The sequence below is a fragment of the Centropristis striata genome, chromosome 10, assembly GCF_030273125.1.
Source record: "Centropristis striata isolate RG_2023a ecotype Rhode Island chromosome 10, C.striata_1.0, whole genome shotgun sequence".
In the NCBI taxonomy this organism is placed as follows: Eukaryota; Metazoa; Chordata; class Actinopteri; order Perciformes; family Serranidae; genus Centropristis; species Centropristis striata.
The window spans coordinates 2450422-2473734 of NC_081526.1; the positions used below are offsets into that span (position 1 = coordinate 2450422).

The 23313-nt window shown below is 36.8% G+C and overlaps 1 protein-coding gene across 1 annotated transcript; it reads left to right on the forward strand.

The window, feature by feature from the left end:
- Window positions 1–349: 349 nt before the first annotated feature.
- On the forward strand, window positions 350–20328 carry akap17a (A kinase (PRKA) anchor protein 17A). Its single transcript, XM_059343133.1, has 7 exons — window positions 350–482; window positions 3344–3690; window positions 5537–5755; window positions 6965–7177; window positions 10322–10470; window positions 11048–11288; window positions 14297–20328. Exons 1-7 carry the CDS (start codon window positions 476–478, stop codon window positions 15188–15190), a joined length of 2070 nt encoding a protein of 689 aa, XP_059199116.1. The 5' UTR covers window positions 350–475; the 3' UTR covers window positions 15191–20328.
- The last annotated feature ends 2985 nt before the right edge of the window (window positions 20329–23313 follow it).

The following is a 23313-nucleotide window of genomic DNA, read 5'->3' on the forward strand; positions in this document are numbered from 1 at the left end:
TTTTTGTCATTTTGTGTCTTTTTTTTGGTAATTTTGTGTCTTTTTTTGTAATTTTGTGTCTTTTTTGTTAATTTTGTGTCTTTTTTTGTCATTTTGTGTCGAATTTTGTGTCTTTTTTGGTCATTTTTTGGTCATTTTTTGGTTCAATCATTCTGAATATAACAGAAGGAAAGTATGAAAGAAGTTTAGTCCAGCAGGTGGCGCTAAACGCAACGAAAAGGATGCAAACTGCCAATAAACACCAAAGAAATAGAAAATATGAAACACTTGCAGTTGCAGCCTTCCTCCGCAGAGTGTCGCTGTTTTAAACCACCACCATTACTGCTGCTGCTGCTCGTTGTCTCAGAGGTCAGAGGTCATGTAGCTGCTTGGTGTGTTAATGGCTGTTTCCTGCTCTGTTTGTCTCTCCAGGAACCAATAACGGTACTATCAGTTCCTGGTTGTTTTCTGTGTGTTTGTGCCGGGAGGCTGACTGATGTTAGGTAGGTGGTTTAATATCTACTGAGATATAATAACATCAAACATCCGTCTCTGTTTAAAGACCAGGAAGCTAACACTGAAGCTAACTAGCCTCTAGCTACCGGTTGCTACAGTAACACGCTGTTAGCTGGTTAGCAACCAGGTTAGCAACCAGGTTAATGTGTTTATGGAGCTGGTAGATGATGTTTGGTACCTTCAAGTAAGTCAATATTAGCTTTCTAATGTAGCATAATGCTAAAGTTTACATGTGTCGTAACGGGTAGCAGCATTTCAGTTAGCTATGAGCTTCTACACACAGAGTTTATTAATGTTTATTCGCTGAGGTTTAACACAAACAAACAACAACAACAACACGGCTTTTATCCTCTTGTCTTGAATAGAGCTAACAGGCTAACAATGCTAGCAACGTGTAACTATAGTGTCCTATACAGACTAACTGCAGTAACTACATTTTTGGTCAAAATTGAGTTATCACTAAAAATGAACTCCTTGATGTCTGTTTTATCTTGTGACAAAGTTTTAGGTTTCAATTTTGCTTTAATACAAAGAAATAACTACATATAATTTGCAGTAACTACAAAATCCAACTCGCAACCAAAGCAGACCGCAGTAATTGCTCTGACCACGGTCTAATTTGGATATATATACGAATTTAAACATAAAACCAAAGCAGACGGTCTGATACAGTGTAGCCTGGTATTTCCTCACTGTGTTGAATAGTGAAGACAAGAATAATAGAAATTATACGTTTATTTGATAGGGAAATTATTATCTAGATAGTGATTAAGTAAAAAAAATGAGATCTCATTATATTCAGACTAAAATATAACATTACTTGATAATATTTTGCCTAAAATATGCAAATCTTTGAATAGAGTTGTTAAACACCTTTAAATACACAACAAAATCTTTGTGTGAACATTTGAAAATGTTTATTCACTGAAACTAAAAATAATAGCTGAAAGAACACAACAACATTGTAGTTACTGCACTCTGTTTTTTCTTTACTATTAGAACCTTTTACAGCAATGCAAAACCAGAGGGCAGTAACTACATTTTTGGGGTCAAAGGTCAAATAAATCATCATGGTTTTGAGCATAACAATTACATCATCAATACATGTAGAAATAAGTGTCATATCACTTACCTACCTATAACCCATTTTGCTGGCCAGTTAAAAAACGGTATAAAATTAAAAGCAGTTTTTCTCAGTTTTACCCTTTGCGTAGTTACTGCAGTTAGACTTTGTAGGGCAGTATAGTGTCCTATAAAAACTAACTACAGTAACTAGAGTTATAATTAAAAATGAACCCCTTGAAATCTGTTTTATCTTGTGACAAAGTTAAAGATTTCAATGATTCAATTGTGCGTTTTTTTATTTTTGCTTTTTTATTTATTGTGTTTGTTTGTTTTTGTTTAAAAAACCCAATGGTCACATTAAACTGTCACAATGTTGAATGGAGTTTGGCAATAACATCAGCAGTGTTACTATAGCAACTGAGCAGTTTGAATCATAACTCTAGAGGTTAATTTTGATTTTACACCGCGGTATTAGTTGTTTTTACGTTATTGAAATGTAAAGCAATAAAAACAAACAAACAAACAAACAAATTAACTATAGAGACTGTATCCCAAATCGGACACATCTTCAATTCCGCACTGTTTTCTGTTTCTGCTGTTTCTGTTTTCATGGTCATTTAACAATCTATGTGTGAGATTTAATTGATGCACATGTAGATTTACATGTCTAATTACAATACAAAAGTAACTCTGATGAGAGAAAGCAGCAACGATCTTAAAAGTCTGTATATCTGTATTTTTACTGTATTTTATTGTGAAGGGCAGAAGTACGGTCCGGGTGTGTTGGTAACGACGGTTGATAACGGTGTTTTTTATTTGTCTTACCCAGAAAGATCTCCTCAGCAGCGTGACTATAGCAACTGAGCAGTTTGAATCATAACTTTACATGTGAATCTGCTTGAAAACTGCTATATTGGTTGTTTTTACAATATTGAAAAAAAACAACTAACTACACTGTAAAAAATGTCTGTAGATTTTAGGGTGAAAACTGCTAAACCATGACAGTAAAAGACGTAAAATGATAAATGGGTTAATTCAGTTTCAGTAACAATGAAACACTGTAAATGTATGAATCAGACAAAACAGGATTTTTTTTACAGTTTTGTTTTTTGAAAAATACATTACTCCACTGTAAAATACACTGTAATGTGTACTTAATGTAATATATAATTTTTGCATTTATCTTTTATAAAAAATACTTTTTCTCACTGTTAAATGTACTAAACACCATATCTCTAACAAAAATATACTGTATTGATTTATTTATTTATTTATTAGGTTGGTTTTGTGATTTTGTTGTTTGCTTTTTCTTCTCTTTTTCCTTTTTTTTTAACTGTGTTTGTCCATTCGTGATTTATGTTGTGTTTTGTTTAAATTAATAAAAAATAAATAAATAAAAAAATAAATATATATATATATATATATATATACTGTAATGTTTAGTGGTAAAAATTTTAATTTATGCCTCATTTATAAAGTATTTTCTTGTCAATTATATGGCAAAACAGCGTTTCTTTTGATGGAAAAACCTTTTTTTTTATACAGTAAAAACTAGAATAAAATGGCAATCTTGAATGTGAAATCAACAATGCCAATATCCTTTTAACCGTAATATTTAAAAAAAGTTGCATCGTATTTATTACGGTAAACTTCTGGCAACCACAGCTGCTGTTTTTTTACCGTAAAAACACATTTTTTTTTGTTTTTTTAACTAAATCAGTGTTATTTCTAGGACGGCTCACATGTCCTAACAGTCTTCACTGCCTCTCCATCCTTCATGCAGCTTCCCAGATGTCTGCCACAATGACCACCATCGTCCATGACACTGCCGAGGCGGTGTGTCTCTCCTCGGAGTACAACCTCTACCTCAAACCCATCGCCAAGATCACCATCAGCGTGGCTCTGCCCCAGCTCAAGCTGCCGGGAAAGAGCATCTCCAACTGGGAGGTGATGGAGCGGGTGAAGGCCATGGTGGCTCCGGAGCAGTTCTCCGCCCTGCGGATCTCCAAGAGCACCATGGACTTCATCCGCTTCGAGGGCGAGGTGGAGAACAAGACGGTGGTGAAGAGCCTGCTGGGCCGCCTGGACGCCAAGAGCATCAAACTGAGTGGATTCACTGACGTTCTGAAGGTAAGGCTGGCATTATATCTGAACATTAATCCATGGAGGAACATTACTATTGTTGTTGTGTCTGTAGTTTATGCTGCAGATGCTGACCAAAAGTCATATCCTGATATATTTAGGCTGAATATCTTTATACGATTTACAGGGTTCGTATGGATGCTTGAAATCTTAAATTCTTAAATTTTAATGTTGAATTTTAAGGTTTGACAAGTGCTTGGATTTTAGATTAAGTGCTTGTAAATGCTTGAAATTCTTACTGTATTTCTCTTGCAATCTGACTATAGATAACCGAATTTTCAATGGAAAAATATATATATAAATAAATAAATATATAAACTGAATAGCATGGGTCTCAAACTCGCGGCCCGCGGGCCAATTGTGGCCCTTGTGACGATATTTTGTGGCCCTCACCTTGATATGAAAGTTTAATGTGAGTTTTATATGAATGGCTCTTTACCGTGTTGTGTGTGGAAGGTCCCTTTAATTATTTTTTTTGATAATTTTGTCTTTTTAAAATAATTTTTTGTCTTTTTTAGTAATTTTATGTATTTTTTTTGGTCATTTTGTGTCTTTTTTGGGTCATTTTGATACTGCCTCCAGTGGCCCCCAGGTAATTTGAGTTTGAGACCCCAGATCTATAGCCTATCTAAATGAAGAGCGCTCCGCCTGCATCTTCTTGTTTCTAGATGTTTCTTGTTGCTCTCCCCTGTATCTTCTTCCTGAAGGGAGTTGTTCTAGTTCCTAGTGGATGTGAGGTCCTGAAGTATTTCTGGTCTTTCCTCCTAGTTTGGCTCGTGTTTAGTTCCACCAGCTGCTGGTTGATGGTTTTTGTGAGCTTCCTTTTGCTCCTAGCTCCTAGATTCCCAAACCAGTCTGTTTTATGAGATTAGCAAACTATTTTTAGTTGTGAAAAGTGTAATTCCATTGCTGGTGGTATAGTAAAGTGAAAATACCCCTTTTAGTATCAAAGTACTCATCCTTATTGTTGTATAGATTAATGATGATTTTAAACTCTAAGCTATATTTATACAGGGTTTATTTATTTTATTTTTTTCTCAGGGTAAATGTATATTGTACTTGTTTGTAATTTTATTTTATTTTGTAGATGGGGTTATTGTATATTGGATTTTTATAGTATTGTGATTTTGTATGTAGTTGTAAAAGCCCAACTAGGGACGGGAGTTGAAAATTAGCTGAAACTATATCTCTGTATGCAGCACATCGGATGCATGCCCTGTATCTATGCTAACCGCATTGTTCCGATCAAATAAAATGAATTAAAACATGCCATTTACAACCGTTGAAAGGTCCTGGAAAAGCTTGAAAATGGACCTTGAAAGTCCTTGAAAAGTGCTTTAATTTGACCACTGCTAAAGTGTACGAACCCTGGATAATTATCCTGATATTTTTATCGCAAAGTGAGAGCAAATGTTCAGTCAAAGCCAAATATGACATGTCACAAGTAGTTTTATTGAAACCGTTTATTAAAGTGAACATAAATTCTGCATAACAGGAGATCCTTTTTTTTTATTTTTTAAATCAAAGCTCCATAAAGTGGCCTAATCTATGTCATAGGCTTTTTTAAATGAATGAATGCATTTTTATTTAAGATATTTTTATTTAAATGTGCACTAAAATTATATTATTTATATATAAATAAAGTAACTAAAATGCTTATTTCTAGATTTAATAATCTTAATGTAATAAATCTTGTCAAGGTAAATTATCTGTCCATGCAGCGAGATCATTTCCTTCAGATTTACTGTTTGATCTGGTTTTTAGACGAAACACCTTTTTTTGCAGTGTGATACACTGGCAACTGAATATATATCTGGACCCTCCTCTCCTGCAGGTTCGTGCAGTAGAGAACAAAGTCGACTTCCCCACTCGTCACGACTGGGACTCATTCTTCCGGGACGCTAAGGACATGAACGAGACTCTGCCTGGAGAGAGACCTGACACCATCCACCTGGAGGGACTGCCCTGCCGCTGGTTCAGCCAGAAGGACAGCCCGTTCCCTGATCGGCCGTCTGAAGACGTCCTCATCGCAGTCTTCCAGTCCTTCGGCAAGGTGGGACGTGTTTCTGTTATTTTATGTTCAACAGGAAATGAATCCGTACAAAGAATTCAAGTAACACTATCTGTTAGTTTGAAATAAGACACAAAGCTGCTAGGGTTGTACCGATACTAACATTTTCTGTAACACTTTCTATGAAGACTACATCTATAGTGCATTATGAGCGCATTCATAGTGAATTATAATGCTCATTATAATCAATCATAATGCATTATGACTGCACTCATAAACACATATAAAGCTTCATGATGCACTATATCAACAGTTATAAATATAGCTTATAATGACTTATAAATCCAAGTGTCTTATGAGTGCTCTTGACTGGTTATAAACTACAGGCTGACTGATGAGGCTTATAATACATTACAACTACTCATACCCCTCTATACACACACTTCAACAATCAGTTGTTATAAGGACTCATAGGATGCCATAAGTATAAATAAATGATCAATGTATGACTTATGATGCAGCATAGCTTCTTTTAAATGCATGAAAATGTGTTACACTTTACTTAACGCCAACAATGAAGCATCATGATTAGCTATACTGCATTATAGATGCGTCTATATGAACCTCACTTTACTTAAAGCATACATTGATCATTTATTTATACTTATGGCATCCTATCTTTTTTTTTGTCATTTTGTGTCTTTTTTTTTGTCATTTTGTGTCTTTTTTTTAGTCATTTTGTGTCTTTTTTGTGTAATTTTTGTCTTTTTTTAGTCATTTTGTGTCTTTTTTGTGTAATTTTTGTCTTTTTTTAGTCATTTTGTGTCTTTTTTTTGTCATTTTGTGTCTTTTTTTTGTGTCATTTTGTCTTTTTTGTGTCATTTTGTGTTTTGGTCTCAAACTCAAATTACCTGGGGGCCGCTGGAAGCAGTATCAAAATGACCAAAAAAAGACACAAAATAGATAGGTGCAATAGATTTCATATCAACCAAAAAGGTTTACGTATGAAAAAAGTGGACAAAGACGGAAACGAAGGAATTATAGTGAACGATTTTCACTATAATTTAGTTAGTTTTAGTTAGTTTTGTAACCATAAAATACAATTTCAGTTAACGTTTTTTTAAAACTGTCATTTTTATTTTTATTTCAGTTAACGAAAATGATTTTCAATTCTAGTTTTCGTTAACTATAATAACCTTGATGATCACATCATCAGTAACATCCTATTATGTGTCACCTTTCTGACTGTAGGTGCGTAACGTGGACATCCCGATGCTGGACCCGTACCGAGAAGAGATGCTGGACAAGAACTTCAACACGTTTAGTTTCGGAGGCCATCTGAACTTCGAGGCGTACGTCCAGTACCAGGAGTACTGCGGCTTCACCAAGGCCATGGACACCATGCGCAGCATGAAGCTGATGCTGAAGGGAGACGACGGCAAGGCCGTGGCCTGCAACATCAAGGTACATTAGAAAGTACTGCACATTAGAAAGTACTGCACATTAGAAAGTACTGCACCAGGGCTGAATGGATATTTAAAGGGTTATGGGAAAATTGTTTATTTTCCCACTCATTCAACAACAAAATTAATCTATTTCCTCTCAGAATTTCTGATTCAGATTAGATTTATTTGTTATTGCACAGAAATACAAAGAAATTCAATGCACTCACGTACTGGACTCAAACTAAAAAAAAGCTAAATAAATAGTAAATAACAAGATACATTCTCATCATCTCATCTCAATAAATAGTAAATAGAAAAGATAGATTCTCATCATCTCAGCACTTAGTGTATTCATGTCATTCATTCACTGTACCATCAACTTAGTGCCATTGTATGCATTAAAACAATAGTGTAAATATATAAAGTGCAGAGCATTGTGTTGGGTGTGGATGTCCCTGATTAGTGCTGTTGGACCAGTGAGTCCATGTTAGATCAGACAGTCTGTTGATGGGTTGCAGGGTGCTGCAGTGTGTGGAAGTGTCTCTTCAATAATCTACTTGTTTGCCGTATGTTGTTAAATTTAACCCCTAGTGGAGCACAAGTAGACGCGAAACATCCCAACTGTTGTATTCAGTCAGATAGGGCTGGTCGATACGGACCAAAAGTCATATTCTGATATATTTAGGCTGAATATCGATATAGGAAATATATCCCGATAATTTTATCGCGTGAGAGCAAATGTTCAGTCAAATATGACATTTATTGAAACCGTTTATTTAAGTGAACATAAATACTGTATAACAGGAGAACCAAGGCTCGCCTTGTTAGTGACCTGTCAATCAAAGGTAGCCCCGCCCCCAAATCATACGATTCTTTATCTTCTATTTTCTTCTAAATGGGGCCATTATTTACACTATTAACATCAGATTGTCTTTAAGAAGATTTTTTACTAGTGATTGAGACCATAATGTTGTCCTAAAAAACATTTCTGAGCTAATAAATTGAGTGAGAAGTTTTCTCATTTTGCATCGAAATGAATGGAACAAAATGCTTTTGCAGCCGTCAGCGCCCCCTGCTGGAATTTTCGGTAGAATGCAGCTTGAGATGAGATGAGATTCAACGTTATTGTCATTGAACAGAGTAACAAGTACTAGAACAACGAAATGAGGTAAGGCACTTCCTGGTTTGCCTCCCTGTTCAGACCCGGAGGTTGCCGCCTGAATCAAACTTCTTACTTTGTGCTATGAACGATGGATTTCTACTTTTTTTAATCACTATTGTGACGTTCTTTATATTACATATTGCTATTTTTAGTTAATCAATCTCTAAGGACATATCGGAGATCTGTGTTCTGTTTTGCATTCGGGGCCATGAGTGGATTGCAGCTGCTGTAGCAATATTGCACTATAGGCAGATTTAAGCAATTAGGTTGTGTTGTTCAGAGACACATAGCCGCTTTAAGAGCTCTTAGTGGAATGAGAATTAAAGCTGTGTCATCATGATTTCCAAGGTAATGAGGGGAGAGGGAGGTCTCTTAATCCTCACAATAAAGCTGCACTGTGAAATCTCCATTAGGGTATTAAGAAGCAAAGAAATTAGGAACAAATGAAAGTATTTTAAGTTGTTTCTGTCCATAAATTACATAAATAAACAAAAGGCATCTTGTTTGTTCACCAGAACATGAAGTGCTTTATCTCGCTTGCATATAACACGGGGGGAAAAAACCTATATAACAAACCTATATATATATATATATATATATATATATATATATTAGACCACCAGTGTTTTCTCCTTGCTTTCTTGTTCATTTAACACCTGGTACAACTAAAGGTACATTTGTTTGGACAAATATAATAATAAGAACAAAAATAGCTGATAAGAGTTTAATTTAAGAGCTTATATCTAGACATTTTCCATGGTTTTCTTGATAATTTTAGTTATGATCAATAAAACAATACAACTTCTGAAGCCCCCATTTGTTAGGAATCATTGGAGAGATAGATCTGATTTGTTATACAGGCTGGAATTAGCACAAAACACTTCACAAATTCACAAAATAAAGCATCACAGATGTTTAAACACTGAAAATATTTCTTGAAAAGGGGATTTTAGAGATTTTAAAGACATAATACTAAATACAGCAGAAGCTATTATTCTTAGTACGATCTATTACGGCTGCACGATTATGGCCAAAATGATAATCACGATTACTTCAATCAATTTTGTAATCACGATTATTTATCACGGCCCCCGCGGCTCTTTAAGAGTAAGAACGAGTCTCCTAAAGTCTCCAATAACACCAGAAAAAGTCCCTGGATTTGTCTCCAGTCGCTGTTTTTGAAAAATAGTCGCTAAGGGGGCCTGAAAAGTTGCTAAATATAGCAACAAAGTTGCTAAGTTGGCAACACTGCTTCGCTGCTTTTACAAATGTCACACGTCACATCCTGCCAAGGATCCAATGAAATAACGAAAAACTAGAATTGAAAAAACACTTTCGTTAACTGAAATAAAAATAAAAACGAGAGTTTTTAAAAAAACGATAACTAACTGAAACTGTATTTTGTGGTTACAAAACTAACTCAAACTAACTAAAATTATAGTGAAAATGTCCTTTTTCGCTTTTGTCAACTTTTTCATTCATAATTCAGTTCTATATTCTATTTGAACATGCAACACATGGTGAATATGTTTACTGAGACTGGGATGTTTACACTAGAACCAAAATACAAAACACCCAGAACTGTAAGAGTTAATAACCTTATTGGGGCTGAGATGATAAACCAAAGGAAATAAAGGAAACATTTATTATGACCACTTTGAATCTGGCACCCAACACATAGACCATTACAAAAAAACTAAAACTAATAAAAACTAAACTAAAACTAAGCATTTTCAAAAAATAGATAATAAACTAGAAAACTCACTTTAAAAAAAGGAACTAAAACTAACTGAATTTGAAAACAAAAATTCACAACGAAATTAAAACTAAAACTAATGAAAAGTCCAAAACTATTATAACCTTGCATCTCTCAGGTTAATTTAATTGTTGCGGCCAAAATCGTGATCACGATTAAAGTTTTATTAATTGTGCAGCCCTACGATCTATACTATTAAAGCAGTTTTTATAAGCCTTATATTTGTGTGATTGTGTTTTCCTCAGGTGACTTTTGACACCAGCAAGCACCTGAGTGAGTTGGCCCTGAAGAGGAGGAGTCTGGAGAGGATGAAGCTGCAGGAGCTGGAGAGGCAGAGGGAGGAGCAGAAACGGAGGGAGAAGGAGGAGGAGGAGCGGCGCAAGGAGGAGGAGAGGTATGATGTCAGAGGAGAAACAGAAAAACTTCATATAAGTCTGAATCAGGGATGAAACCTCCAACTGTTTAAAAGTCAGAGAATAAAACAGAAGTTGGAGATTCATTTTCAGTATAAAATTAAGTTATAATTAAAAATAACACATGATGTTTAAACCTGTTGCTGTTCTGATGTCCCGCCGAAATTATTTTCTTGTGTTTTTCTGCTTACTGGGCTCATTATAGGACTAAAGATAAAGATAATGATATCATATGAAACTAGAAGATCTAAGGAATTTGTGGGACCCAGTTGAAGCTTTTCCTAATGTTACGACCCTTTATTCACCATAATAGGCTTCAATAAATCAATAATTCATTCATCAAGTCATTTTAATTAGATACATTTGACCAGAACAACTTGACTCACAGTGCTGAGCTTTAAATCTCAGATTAATCTTCAGGTTCTCAGCTTTCAGATGATGTTCACCTCTTCTATGAGGCGTTTATTGTTGATCTATCTCGCTCCACAGCAGCGTTTCACCAGCTGAGTAGATCATATGAACCAGATATTCATGGAGGACAATTTCCCGTTTGTTCAGGAAACAGAAGGAGCAGGAGGAGGAGGAGAAGGAGAGGAGGAAGGAGGAGCGGATACGGAAGCGAGAGCAGAAGCTGCGGGAGCGAGAGGAGAGGAGGAACCTGAAGAAGGTGAGGAGGCAGCAGGAGGAGGAGCAGAAGAAGCTGCAGATGAAGATCGCCATGGAGGAGAGGAGGCTGCTGCTGGCGCAGCGCAACCTGGAGTCCATCAGGCTGATCGCTGAGCTGCTGGCCAGAGCCAAGGTACACAACTATATACACACAACCAGACACACAACTATATACACACACAGGTACACAACTATATACACACACAGGTACACAACTATACACACACAACTATACACAACCAGAGGTACACAACTATATACACACACAGGTACACAACTATATACACACAACCAGACACACAACTATATACACACACAGGTACACAACTATATACACAACCAGACACACACAACTATACACAACCTGGAGTCCATCAGGCTGATCGCTGAGCTGCTGGCCAGAGCCAAGGTACACAACTATATACACACACAGGTACACAACTATATACACACACAGGTTCACAACTATATACACACACAGGTACACAACTATATACACACACAGGTACACAACTATATACACACACAGGTACACAACTATATACACACACAGGTACACAACTATATACACACACAGGTTCACAACTATATACACACACAGGTACACAACTATATACACACACAGGTACACAACTATATACACACACAGGTACACAACTATATACACACACAGGTACACAACTATATACACACACAGGTTCACAACTATATACACACACAGGTACACAACTATATACACACACAGGTACACAACTATATACACACACAGGTACACAACTATATACACACACAGGTACACAACTATATACACACACAGGTACACAACTATATACACACACAGGTACACAACTATATACACACACAGGTACACAACTATACACACACAACTATACACAACCAGAGGTACACAACTATATACACACACAGGTACACAACTATATACACACAACTATACACAACCAGAGGTACACAACTATATACACAACTATACGCACAACTATACACAACCAGAGGTACACAACTATATACACACACAGGTACACAACCAGAGGTACACAACCAGAGGTACACAACTATATACACAACTATACACAACCAGACACACACAACTATACACACAACTATACACAACCAGAGGTGCACAACTATATACACAACTATACACAACCAGAGGTGCACAACTATATACACAACTATACACAACCAGAGGTACACAACTATATACACAACTATACACAACCAGAGGTACACAACTATATACACAACTATACACAACCAGAGGTACACAACTATATACACAACTATACACAACCAGAGGTACACAACTATATACACAACTATACACAACCAGAGGTACACAACTATATACACAACTATACACAACCAGAGGCACACAACTATATACACAACTATACACAACCAGAGGTACACAACTATATACACAACTATACACAACCAGAGGTACACAACTATATACACAACTATACACAACCAGAGGTACACAACTATATACACAACTATACACAACCAGAGGCACACAACTATATACACAACTATACACAACCAGAGGCACACAACTATATACACAACTATACACAACCAGAGGTACACAACTATATACACAACTATACACAACCAGAGGCACACAACTATATACACAACTATACACAACCAGAGGTACACAACTATATACACAACTATACACAACCAGAGGTACACAACTATACACAACCAGAGGTACACAACTATATACACAACTATACACAACCAGAGGTACACAACTATATACACAACTATACACAACCAGAGGTACACAACTATATACACAACTATACACAACCAGAGGTACACAACTATATACACAACTATACGCAACCAGAGGTACACAACTATATACACAACTATACACAACCAGAGGTACACAACTATATACACAACTATACACACACAACCATACACACACAAAGATACACAACCTGGAGTCCATCAGGCTGATCGCTGAGCTGCTGGCCAGAGCCAAGGTACACAATGATACATACACAACTATACATACACACAAAGGTACACAACCATACATACACAACTATACACAACCAGACACACACAACTATACACACATAACTATACACAACAATACACACACACAGGTACACAACCAGACACACACAACCATACACACACAAAGGTACACAACCAGACACACAGGTACACAACCATACTAATCTGCCTTACAAAGTCTAACTGCAGTAACTAACGAAGGGTAAAACTGAGAAAAACTGCAAAAAACGTCAGTAGATGGGGCAGGTAGACCATCTACTGGCCATGGATCAGAACCTTATGTCATCTGAACTCGCCCCTGAAGATTATGACAAAGATCTTGTGTGCTTTGCAGAAAAGTTGGATGAGACTTTAATCTGGTTCCATATTTATAAACATAAAGTCTGTTAAAGCAGAGTCTCATTCTGACTGTCTAACCTGATTTTGCTGATGACTGTGTTTTTAAAAAAATGTAATAATTTCTTTATCTGTACCTACACTGTTCCCTCCTCCTCCTCCTCCTCCTCCTCCCCCTTTTCCTCCTCCTCCCCCTTTTCTTTTTCCTCCTCCCCTCCTTTTCCTCCCCCTTTTCCTTTTCCTCCTCCTTTTCCTTTTCCTCCTCCTCCTCCTCCCCCTCCTTTTCCTCCTCCTCCCCCTTTTCTTTTTCCTCCTCCCCTCCTTTTCCTCCTCCTCCTCCTTTTCCTCCTCCTCCCCCTTTTCCTCCTCCTCCTTTTCCTTTTCCTCCTCCTCCTCCCCCTCCCCCTTTTCCTCCTCCTCCCCCTTTCCTTTTCCTCCTCCCCTCCTTTTCCTCCTCCTTTTCCTTTTCCTCCTCCTCCTCCTCCCCCTTTTCTTTTTCCTCCTCCCCCTCCTTTTCCTCCTCCTTTTCCTTTTCCTCCTCCTCCTTTTCCTCCTCCTCTCCCTTTTCCTCCTCCTCCTCCCCCTTTTCTTTTTCCTCCTCCCCTCCCTTTCCTCGTCCTCCTCCTTTTCCTCCTCCTCCCCCTTTTCGTCCTCCTCCTCCTTTTCGTCCTCCTCCCCCTTTTCCTTTTCCTCCTCCCCCTCCTTTTCCTCCTCCTTTTCCTCCTCCTCCTCCTCATCCTCCTCCAGGCCCTGAAGCAGCAGCAGCAGGAGAAGGAAAGGGCAGAACGGGAGGAGCAGGAGAGGCAGGAGCAGGCTCGCCAGAAGGAGGAACTGGCTCGTCTCCAGCAGCTGGAGGCCTGCAGACGGCAGCAGGAGGAGGAGCTCCGCAGGGTGGAGGTGGAGAAGGACCGGGCGCTGGAGCTCCAGCGGCGCGAGAAGGAGCTGAGGGAGAAACTCCTCTGCAACCTGCTGAAGAAGGGCAGCAGCAAGACCTCCAGATCTCCTGGCTCCCAGGAGCAGGCCGGCCCCGTAGGGAGCGAGGAGGCCCCGGAGCCCGGAGGAGACGACGTGATGCTGGGGGTCCTGGGCCGCATGTACGGAGTAAAGGAGGAGAAACAGGCCTCCAAATCTGGCGTGAACTCCCAAGTTTTGGGCAAAAACAGAGCGGCGGACGAGAGGAGAGGAGTGGAGGACAGAAAGAAAGAGCGGGAGGGGAGGAGGGAGGAGGCGCTGAGGGAGCGAGCCAGAGACCACCGCCCCCACAGAGAGAGGAGCTCCCACAGCCGGGGCAGGAGGAGGAGGCGCTCCCACAGCTACAGCAGCAGCAGCAGGAGGAGAAGGAGCTCCAGTCACCGGAGGAGGAGCCCCAGAAGGAGCCTGAGTCACCAGGGCAGGAGGAGGCGCAGCCACAGCCACGGCAGCAGGAGCACCAGCTCCAGCCGGGACAGGAGCAGGAGCAGCAGCGGGAGGAGTCACAGCCGAGGGAGGAGGAGCAGCAGGCACCGTAGATACAGCAGAGGGAGGAGCAACAGCCACTACAGATACAAGAGACACAGCACCAGCAGAGAGAGGAGCAGAGAGAGGAGCAGAGAGAGGAGCAGAGAGAGGAGCAGAGAGAGGAGCAGCTCCAGACGACGCTAACAGCAACAATAGCACCAGTTTAGGAAATTCCCACTTTCTGAGCTGACACCTGAAGTGCAACCAGTTCCACACTGCAAAAAAAGGTCTAAAAACCAGATCAAACAGTAAATCTGAGGGAAATGATCTCGCTGCATGGACAGATAATTTACCTTGACAAGATTTATTAAATTAAGATTATTAAATCTAGAAGACAAGATAAACAAAGTAATAAAACTCTATATACTATCTTGGTAAGAAACAAATCAGGTCACTCTGCTCGGGCCAGTTCATCACTGCTGGCAGCTTTCATTTATCTGGTTTTAAGAATTAATTTCTTATTCTTCTGACATTTTTTTTTCTGTTTTTCTGACAATTTTTTTTCTGTTTTTCTGACAATTTTTTTTCTGTTTTTCTGACAATTTTTTTTCAGGTTTTCTGACAATTTTTTTCAGTTTTTCTGACAATTTTTTTTCAGTTTTTCTGACAATTTTTTTTCAGTTTTTCTGACATTTTTTTTTCTGTTTTTCTGACAATTTTTTTTCTGGTTTTCTGACATTTTTTTCTGTTTTTCTGACTATTTTTTCAGTTTTTTATTAAATCTAGAAACAAGCATGTTGAACGCTTAAAATGAGAAATTAACTCTTAAAACCAGATCAATTATCTAACACTTCTAAATCTAAAGTTTTTTTTTTTTTTATCTTGGTAGAAACAAATACTTAATAATTTATCTTATTTTAAGAGTTAATTTCTTATTTTAAGCGTTCAACATGCTTATTTCTAGATTTAATAATCTTAATTTAATAAATCTTGTCAAGGTAAATTATCTGTCCATGCAGCAAGATCATTTCCCTCAGATTTACTGTTTGATCTGGTTTTTAGACACAACTTTTTTTGCAGTGCAGTAGAATAATAGATATTTTTGCCCCCTTAGTTAAGTAATGTGACATTGCAGCAAATGGCTTTCTCTAGAATAGGGCAGATTGGCAACAAAAAGCAAAATAATTTGGTTACAGCTCCACAGAATAAAGTAAATCAGCATATGTCTGTATCTCCTGTGGTGTGTTTAAGGCATGTAAAGTGTTGCAGTTGATTCTAGGGAGTTGCTTTTAGCTTTTATTTGATTTTTTTAAGATGTTTTTTTGGCCATTTATTGATAGAGACAGAGTGAAGGGGGAGACAGACCGGGATTCGAACCCGGGCCTCCCGCTTAAAGGAACACCACCGTTTTTTCATATTAAAACATATTATTGGGTCAAGTAAGACGAGTTGATACAGACCTCTTGCGTCTCAATGCGTGCACTCAATCGCCCTGGCGCGCGGCTCCACTTGGCTAGCACTTAGCTTAGCCCAGTTCATTCATTAGGATCCAAACAGATGGACAGTTAGAAGCGACCAAACTCCTCCACGTTTTCCCTATTTAAATACAGCTACACGAGTAGTTAAACGACCAAGTATGGCCACACAAAATAAAACGTGGCGCTTTTCTAAGCGGATAAAAAGGAGAACTATAATGTATGGCGGAATAGCACTTGGGAGCACTTCGACTCGGCGCAGTAATATCATCACTCCTGAGGGGAGAAGATTTTTCAGGGTCAACTACTCGTGTAGCTGTATTTAAATAGGGAAAACGTGGAGGAGTTTGGTCTCTTCTAACTGTCCATCTGTTTGGATCCTAATGAATGAACTGGGCTAAGCTAAGTGCTAGCCAAGTGGCGCCGCGCGCCAGGGCGATTGAGTGCACGCATTGAGACGCAAGAGGTCTGTATCAACTCGTCTTACTTGACCGAATAACATGTTTTAATATGAAAAAACGGTGGAGTGTTCCTTTAAGGACAGTGCCTCTATGGTACGCGCTCTACCAGATGGGACGCCCCTAGCTTTTAGCTTATAGCTTTTTTTAATTTCCCTCGTACTTCATCCTGTTGGATTCAAGCTGCTGACAACTGTTATTTTCTCAACATGTTTAATGTGTTTAACACCAACTTCATGGTGTGAAACACCAGATGTACTGTATGGTTTCTAGAGTATTATTCTTTGCCATGTGTGAAAGACATTGTTTCAACTGAAGTCCACTAAAACTTTAACAGACAATAGAATAATTTGATTCTTAATGTGTGATTTAAAGGCTGATATCATGGACAGACCAAATATCTGCTGATCTACATTTTCTGCAAGCAAGTTGTCTTTGCATGAACGAGAGTGAGTTCTAGAAAGTGCAGAGAACAAATTGTTGTTGATATTTTGAGCCTTCAGAAAATAAAAAAAACAGCCTTGTGTACTGACATGTATTAGCATGAAACGTTCAGTCCTCATGGAGGCTGTTGTTGTTGTTGTTGTGGGTGAATTATAGGAGGACTAGAGGCTGCTGTTCAATACTAATGTGAATTATCCACACTGCAAAAAAGGTAAAAGGTGTGTCTAAAAACCAGATCAAACAGTAAATCTGAGGGAAATGATCTTGCTGCATGGACAGATAATTTACCTTGATAAGATTTATTAAATTCAGATTATTAAATCTAGAAATAAGCATGTTGAACACTTAAAATAATAAATTCACTCTTAAAACCAGATAAATTAAAGCTGCCAGCAGTGATGAACTGGCCCGAGCAGAGTGACCTGAGGATTATTTGGTTCTTATCAAGATTAAAAAAAAACTTTGACAGACACAAATTGACCAAAAAAAGACACAAAATAATTAAAAAAAAACACAAAAGTACCAAAATTATATGTAAAAATGTATAGAAAAGGCACGAATTGACCAAAAAAGACACAAAATGAACAAAAAAGACAAACTGACGATGTAAAAATGACCACTAAAAAGACACAATGATGAAATTAACTCTTAAAACAAGATACATTATTTAACACTTCTAAATCTAAAGTTTTTTTTTTTATCTAGGTAAGAACCAAATAATTTGCAGTGCACTCTGCTCGGGCTAAAAATGGAAATTTTAAATTAAAAAGTCATAGTTTTTAGATAAAAATAAGTTGAAATAATGAGATAAAGTCATAATTATGTGATAAAAGTTGAAATGAGATAAAAAGTCATAATTTTGAGATAAAAAAATTAAAATAATGAGATAAAAAAAAAAGTCATACTTATGAGATAAAAAGTTGAAGTCATAAAATTAACTCTTGAAACAAGATAAATAATCTAACACTTCTAAATGTAAAGTTTTTTTTATCTTGGTAAGAACCAAATAATCATCAGGTCACTCTGCTCGGGCCAGTTCATCACTGCTGGCAGCTTTACTTTATCTGGTTTTAAGAGTTAATTTATTATGGTGTCTTTTTAGTGGTCATTGTTACATCTATTTTTGGTAATTTCACATCTTTTTTGTTCATTTTGTGTCTTTTTAATGGTCATTATATGTCTTTTTTGGTCAATTTGTGTCCTTTTTTTGTCAATTTGTGTCTTTTTTTGTGTGTTTTACATATATTTTTGGTAATTGTGTGTCTTTTTTGGTAATTTTGTGACTAAAAGAAGATGTAAAAAGACACAAAATGACCCAAAAGAGACACAAAAAGACATAAAAAAGACCAAAATAAAAGGCACAAAAAAGACCAAACAAAAAATGACACAAAAAAGACAAAAAGGCATAAAACTACCAAAAAAAGAAACAAAAGATGTAAAATGACCAAAAAAGACATAAAAAGACAAAAGAAAACCACCCAAAAAAAGACACAAAAGAGTTAAAATCGCCAAACAAGACACAAAAAGTTTTTATTTTATTTTTGTAAGAACCAAATAATCATCAGGTCACTCTGCTCGGGCCAGTTCATCACTGCTGGCAGCTTTATTTTATCTGGTTTTAAGAGTTAATTTCTTATTTTAAGTGTTCAACATGCTTATTTCTAGATTTAATAATCTTAATTTAATAAATCTTGTCAAGGTAAATTATCTGCAGCAAGATCATTTCCCTCAGATTTACTGTTTGATCTGGTTTTTAGACTAAACATCTTTTTTACAGCGTACAGACCATAGACCTCTATGAGCAGACTGACCTGCTAAGTGATTTTATTAGCTGCCTGAAATACTTGTTGGGATATTTCTTCAGTATTTGCTGCGATTCTGATAAGCAGCTCAGAGAATTAACAGACTGACCTACAGAGTCTAACTGCAGTAACTAGTAAAGGGTTAAACTGAGAAAAAACTACTTTCAAGTTTTTAATTTCAACGTTTTTAACTGGCCAACCAAATTAGTTTTATGTAGATTAGAAGTGATATGACACATATTTCTACATGTTTTGATGATGTCATTTATAAGCTCAAAAATTGTGATGATTTATTTGACCTTTGACCCCAAAAATGTAGTTACTGCGAGTGCAGTAACTATAATGTTGTTGTCTTCTTTCAGCTTTTATAATTTGTTTTCAGTGAATAAACATTTTCAAATTGATTTTGTTTATAAGAGTATTTAAAAATCTATTCAAAGACTTGTTTTTTTCAGACTTAACATTATAAAGTAATATTATATTTTAATCTTAATGTCATTTTTATCTCACTTTTTACTTATAATAATTTCAAATAAACGTATAATTTCTATTATTTTCATGTTTAAATTCATATATATATCCAAAGCAGACTGTGGTAAGTGCAATTACTGCTTGGTTTTGAGTTGGATTTTGTGGCTTTTATGTCATTATTTCTCTGAAATAAAGCAAAATTGAAATCTAAAACTTTGTCACAAGATAAAACCAACATCAAGGAGTTCATTTTTAGTTATAAAATCAATTTTGACCGAAAATGTAGTTACTGCAGTTAGACTTTGTAGGACAAAACAGACCTGAGGTTGAGCTTGTTTAAATGACTGAATGTTTGGAAGAAGTTTGTGAATTTAAATTTGAGACCCGACTCTGCAAGAATTTATGTCATATTCTTTAAGAGTTTTCAAGAGAAGTCTGGGTCAAAGTTTCATTGTTTTAGAAAACCAGCTTCTGTGATTCAAACCAAGTAAAAAAAAAAAAGACACTAGGTTAAAACTCCTGAGTTGTGTCGTGCAGGATTTATTTGTTTCCAGAAGTCACTGAACACCAATATTTTTTTTTGTGCCACTGCTATGTCGACTCTGTTACTGTCATGTGAACTGTATGCTCATGATCTACTCCAGCATGTCTTGCCTACATGCAAAAATAAAAGATCAACCTGTAAAGTTTAATCCTCTACCAGTGTAATGTTTTTTTTTTAATTGAAATTCTGTCTTGTGCTGAAGGTTGCAGCAGTATAAAAAAAAATGTTTTTTTTTACGGTAAAAAAAACCAGCAGCTGTGGTTGCCAGAACTTTACCGTAATAAATACGGTAGAACTTTTTCTAATATTACAGAAAAAGATATTGATTTCACATTTAAGATTGCCATTTTATTCCATATTTTACCGTTAAAAATAAAACGTTTTTCCATCAAAAGAAACGCTGTTCTGCCATATAATTGACAAGAAAATAGTTTATAAATGCTGCATGAATTAAAGATTCAAAGGTCAAAGTTATGAGACCAAACTACTAAACTCCCTTTTTTTTAATATCTATATAACGTTACATATAACTTTATTGACACGTTGCCGTGGATACGCATTGTTCTGCTTCTCTCCTGATGACGGCTCGCCTTGTTAGTGACCTGTCAATCAAAGGTAGCCCCGCCCCAAATCATACGATTCTTTATCTTCTATTTTCTTCGAAATGGGGCCATTATTTACACTATTAACATCAGATTGTCTTGAAGAAGATTTTTTACTAGTGATTCAGTCCATAGTGTTGTCCTAAAAAACATTTCTGGGGGAATAAATCAAGTGAGAAGTTTTCTCATTTTGCATTGAAATGAATGGAACAAAATGCTTCTGCAGCCACACTTAGCGCCCCCTGCTGGAATCTTTGGTAGAATGCAACTTAAGGCACTTCCTGGTTTGCCTCCCTGCTCAGACCAGGAGGTTTCCGCTTGTTAATACCATATACTGTGAAATTGATGTTTTCTGAGAGACAGCTGTTGTATCATAAAAATCTCATACTGTTGCACCCCTTCTAATGCACACTGCAAAAAGGTGTTTAGTCTAAAAACCAGATAAAACAGTATGCAGCAAGATCATTTCCCTCAGATTTAGACAGATAATTTACCTTGACAAGATTTCTTAAATTAAGATTATTAAATCTAGAAATAAGCATGTTGAACGCTTAAAATAAGAAACTCTTAAAACAAGATAAATTATCTAGCACTTCTAAATCTAAGGTTTTTTTTTTATCTTGGTAAGAACCAAATAATTTGCAGTGCACCACTGATTGAAGCTTCTCAGCCAGTTTTTCTAAATGTTTTCTCTGTATAAACTTCTCTAAACCTCGTGTGAAGGATGAAGGTGACGGTTTATCGACTCCAGCTGTCGTGTCTGTCTGAACACCGCTGCTTTAATGAACTGTGTGGATGAATAATTAATAGTCAAACTGATTAGTGGCTGTGTAATCTCATCAAGCCGTGTGACGTGAGCGTCTGTGTCGTTAGTCTGAAGCTTCCATTAGTCTCACAGCATCTCAAGAGCTATCAGGCCATATGGAGGAGAGGAGGGAGCACATCTCTCATAACACATTGCTATGTTATGATTATTATTACTACTTATTATTATTATTATTACTATTATTATTATTATTATTATTATTATTACTATTATTATTATTATTATTATTATTATTATATTATTATATTATTACTATTATTATTATTATTATTATTATACTGTTGCTGCCATTACTATTATCACTATATACTGTGATATTATTACTATTATTATTATTATTATTATTATTATAATTATATTATTATATTTTTTTATCATATTGTTACTATTATTATTACATATTATATTATATTATATTATATTATATTATATTATATTATATATTGTTGTTTTTATTTATTCTACCTTAGTATTTTATTCTATTGTACCGGACTGCTGTGACAACCGAATTTCCCTTAGGGGATGAATAAAGTAATCTATCTATCTACATTTACATTTAGTCATTTAGCAGACGCTTTTATCCAAAGCGAAGAACTAGAAAATTTCTAAAGAAATTTTGATTGTGTGCTTGCCTCTGGACCGTGACACTCGTGGCTTATCAAAAGAGGCACGGATTAAACAGGGACTTTTTGCTGAGTACACTGACACCTCATACAAGTCTCTAGGACAAACGGTTCACTAGTTAGTTAAAGGGGGCGTGGCTAATCAAAGGGGCGGGGTTAGCAATCACCAGTTAAACAGGGACTCTATGCCGAGTAATCTGACACCTTATACAAGTTTCTAGGACAAACAGTTCATTAGTTATGAAAGGGGGCGTGGCTAATCAAAAAGGGCGGGAATTTATGAAACATTATTATGTATAAGTGGTCAGTGATGAACCATCATCATGCTTGGCAAGTTTGAGGAAGATTGGACAATGTATGGTCAAGTTATAAGGTCTCATGTTTTATGAAGTCTGTTCACTTAGAGTAAACTGACAGTTATCAGTTAGAATGTCTGTGTTGGAGGGGGGAGGGGGGAGGGGGGAGGCTTTGGTAGCTAAGCAACCACGTGGCCAGGTGGAGTCGACCAATAAGAGCAGAGCAATCAACTGAAATTAACTGCTGTTGGAGACAGTTCCGCAGACAGAGGTGGACAAACTGAAAATTCTGGCCTTGAACAGAAAGCATTTTTGGCAAAACCATAATACCTATCATTGATCTGACTTCACTTTGAGCGTCCTGAGTTCTTCCTCTACGTCTACATATATTTTTTTTTAAGAAAAATGAAAAAATAGCTTTGTTAGAGCAATTTAAAAAAACACTTACATCTACTTTTTTATGAAATCTTCCTGCGTTTTTAATATGGGACCCAATGAGGCAGTTGGTGCGTTTTGTTTGTGCATCTGTGCGTCCTGCGCCAAAACTATAACTCTGACAGCTTTACCAGAGGATTGTGAGTGAGAGGACAAATTTTCCTACGTTTCTATGTATAAATTATTTCTGTAGAGTGAAATTTGCGGCCTGGAGCGCAGTTTTCAAATTTATTTTTTGACAATTCGTTCTCTCCCTCTACACTCTGTTTGATGACATCACCACTCTAGATTCTCCATAGGGTTACATTGGGGGGATTTTTTGACGTGTTTTTGCCCAATAATTTGAAAACC

Excerpts from the sequence above, each read along its gene's own strand:
- akap17a (XM_059343133.1), top strand. Across the intron at positions 10,471-11,047 it reads CGGCGCAAGGAGGAGGAGAG|GAAACAGAAGGAGCAGGAGG; the intron begins GTATGATGTCAG and ends CCGTTTGTTCAG. Across the intron at positions 11,289-14,296 it reads AGCTGCTGGCCAGAGCCAAG|GCCCTGAAGCAGCAGCAGCA; the intron begins GTACACAACTAT and ends ATCCTCCTCCAG.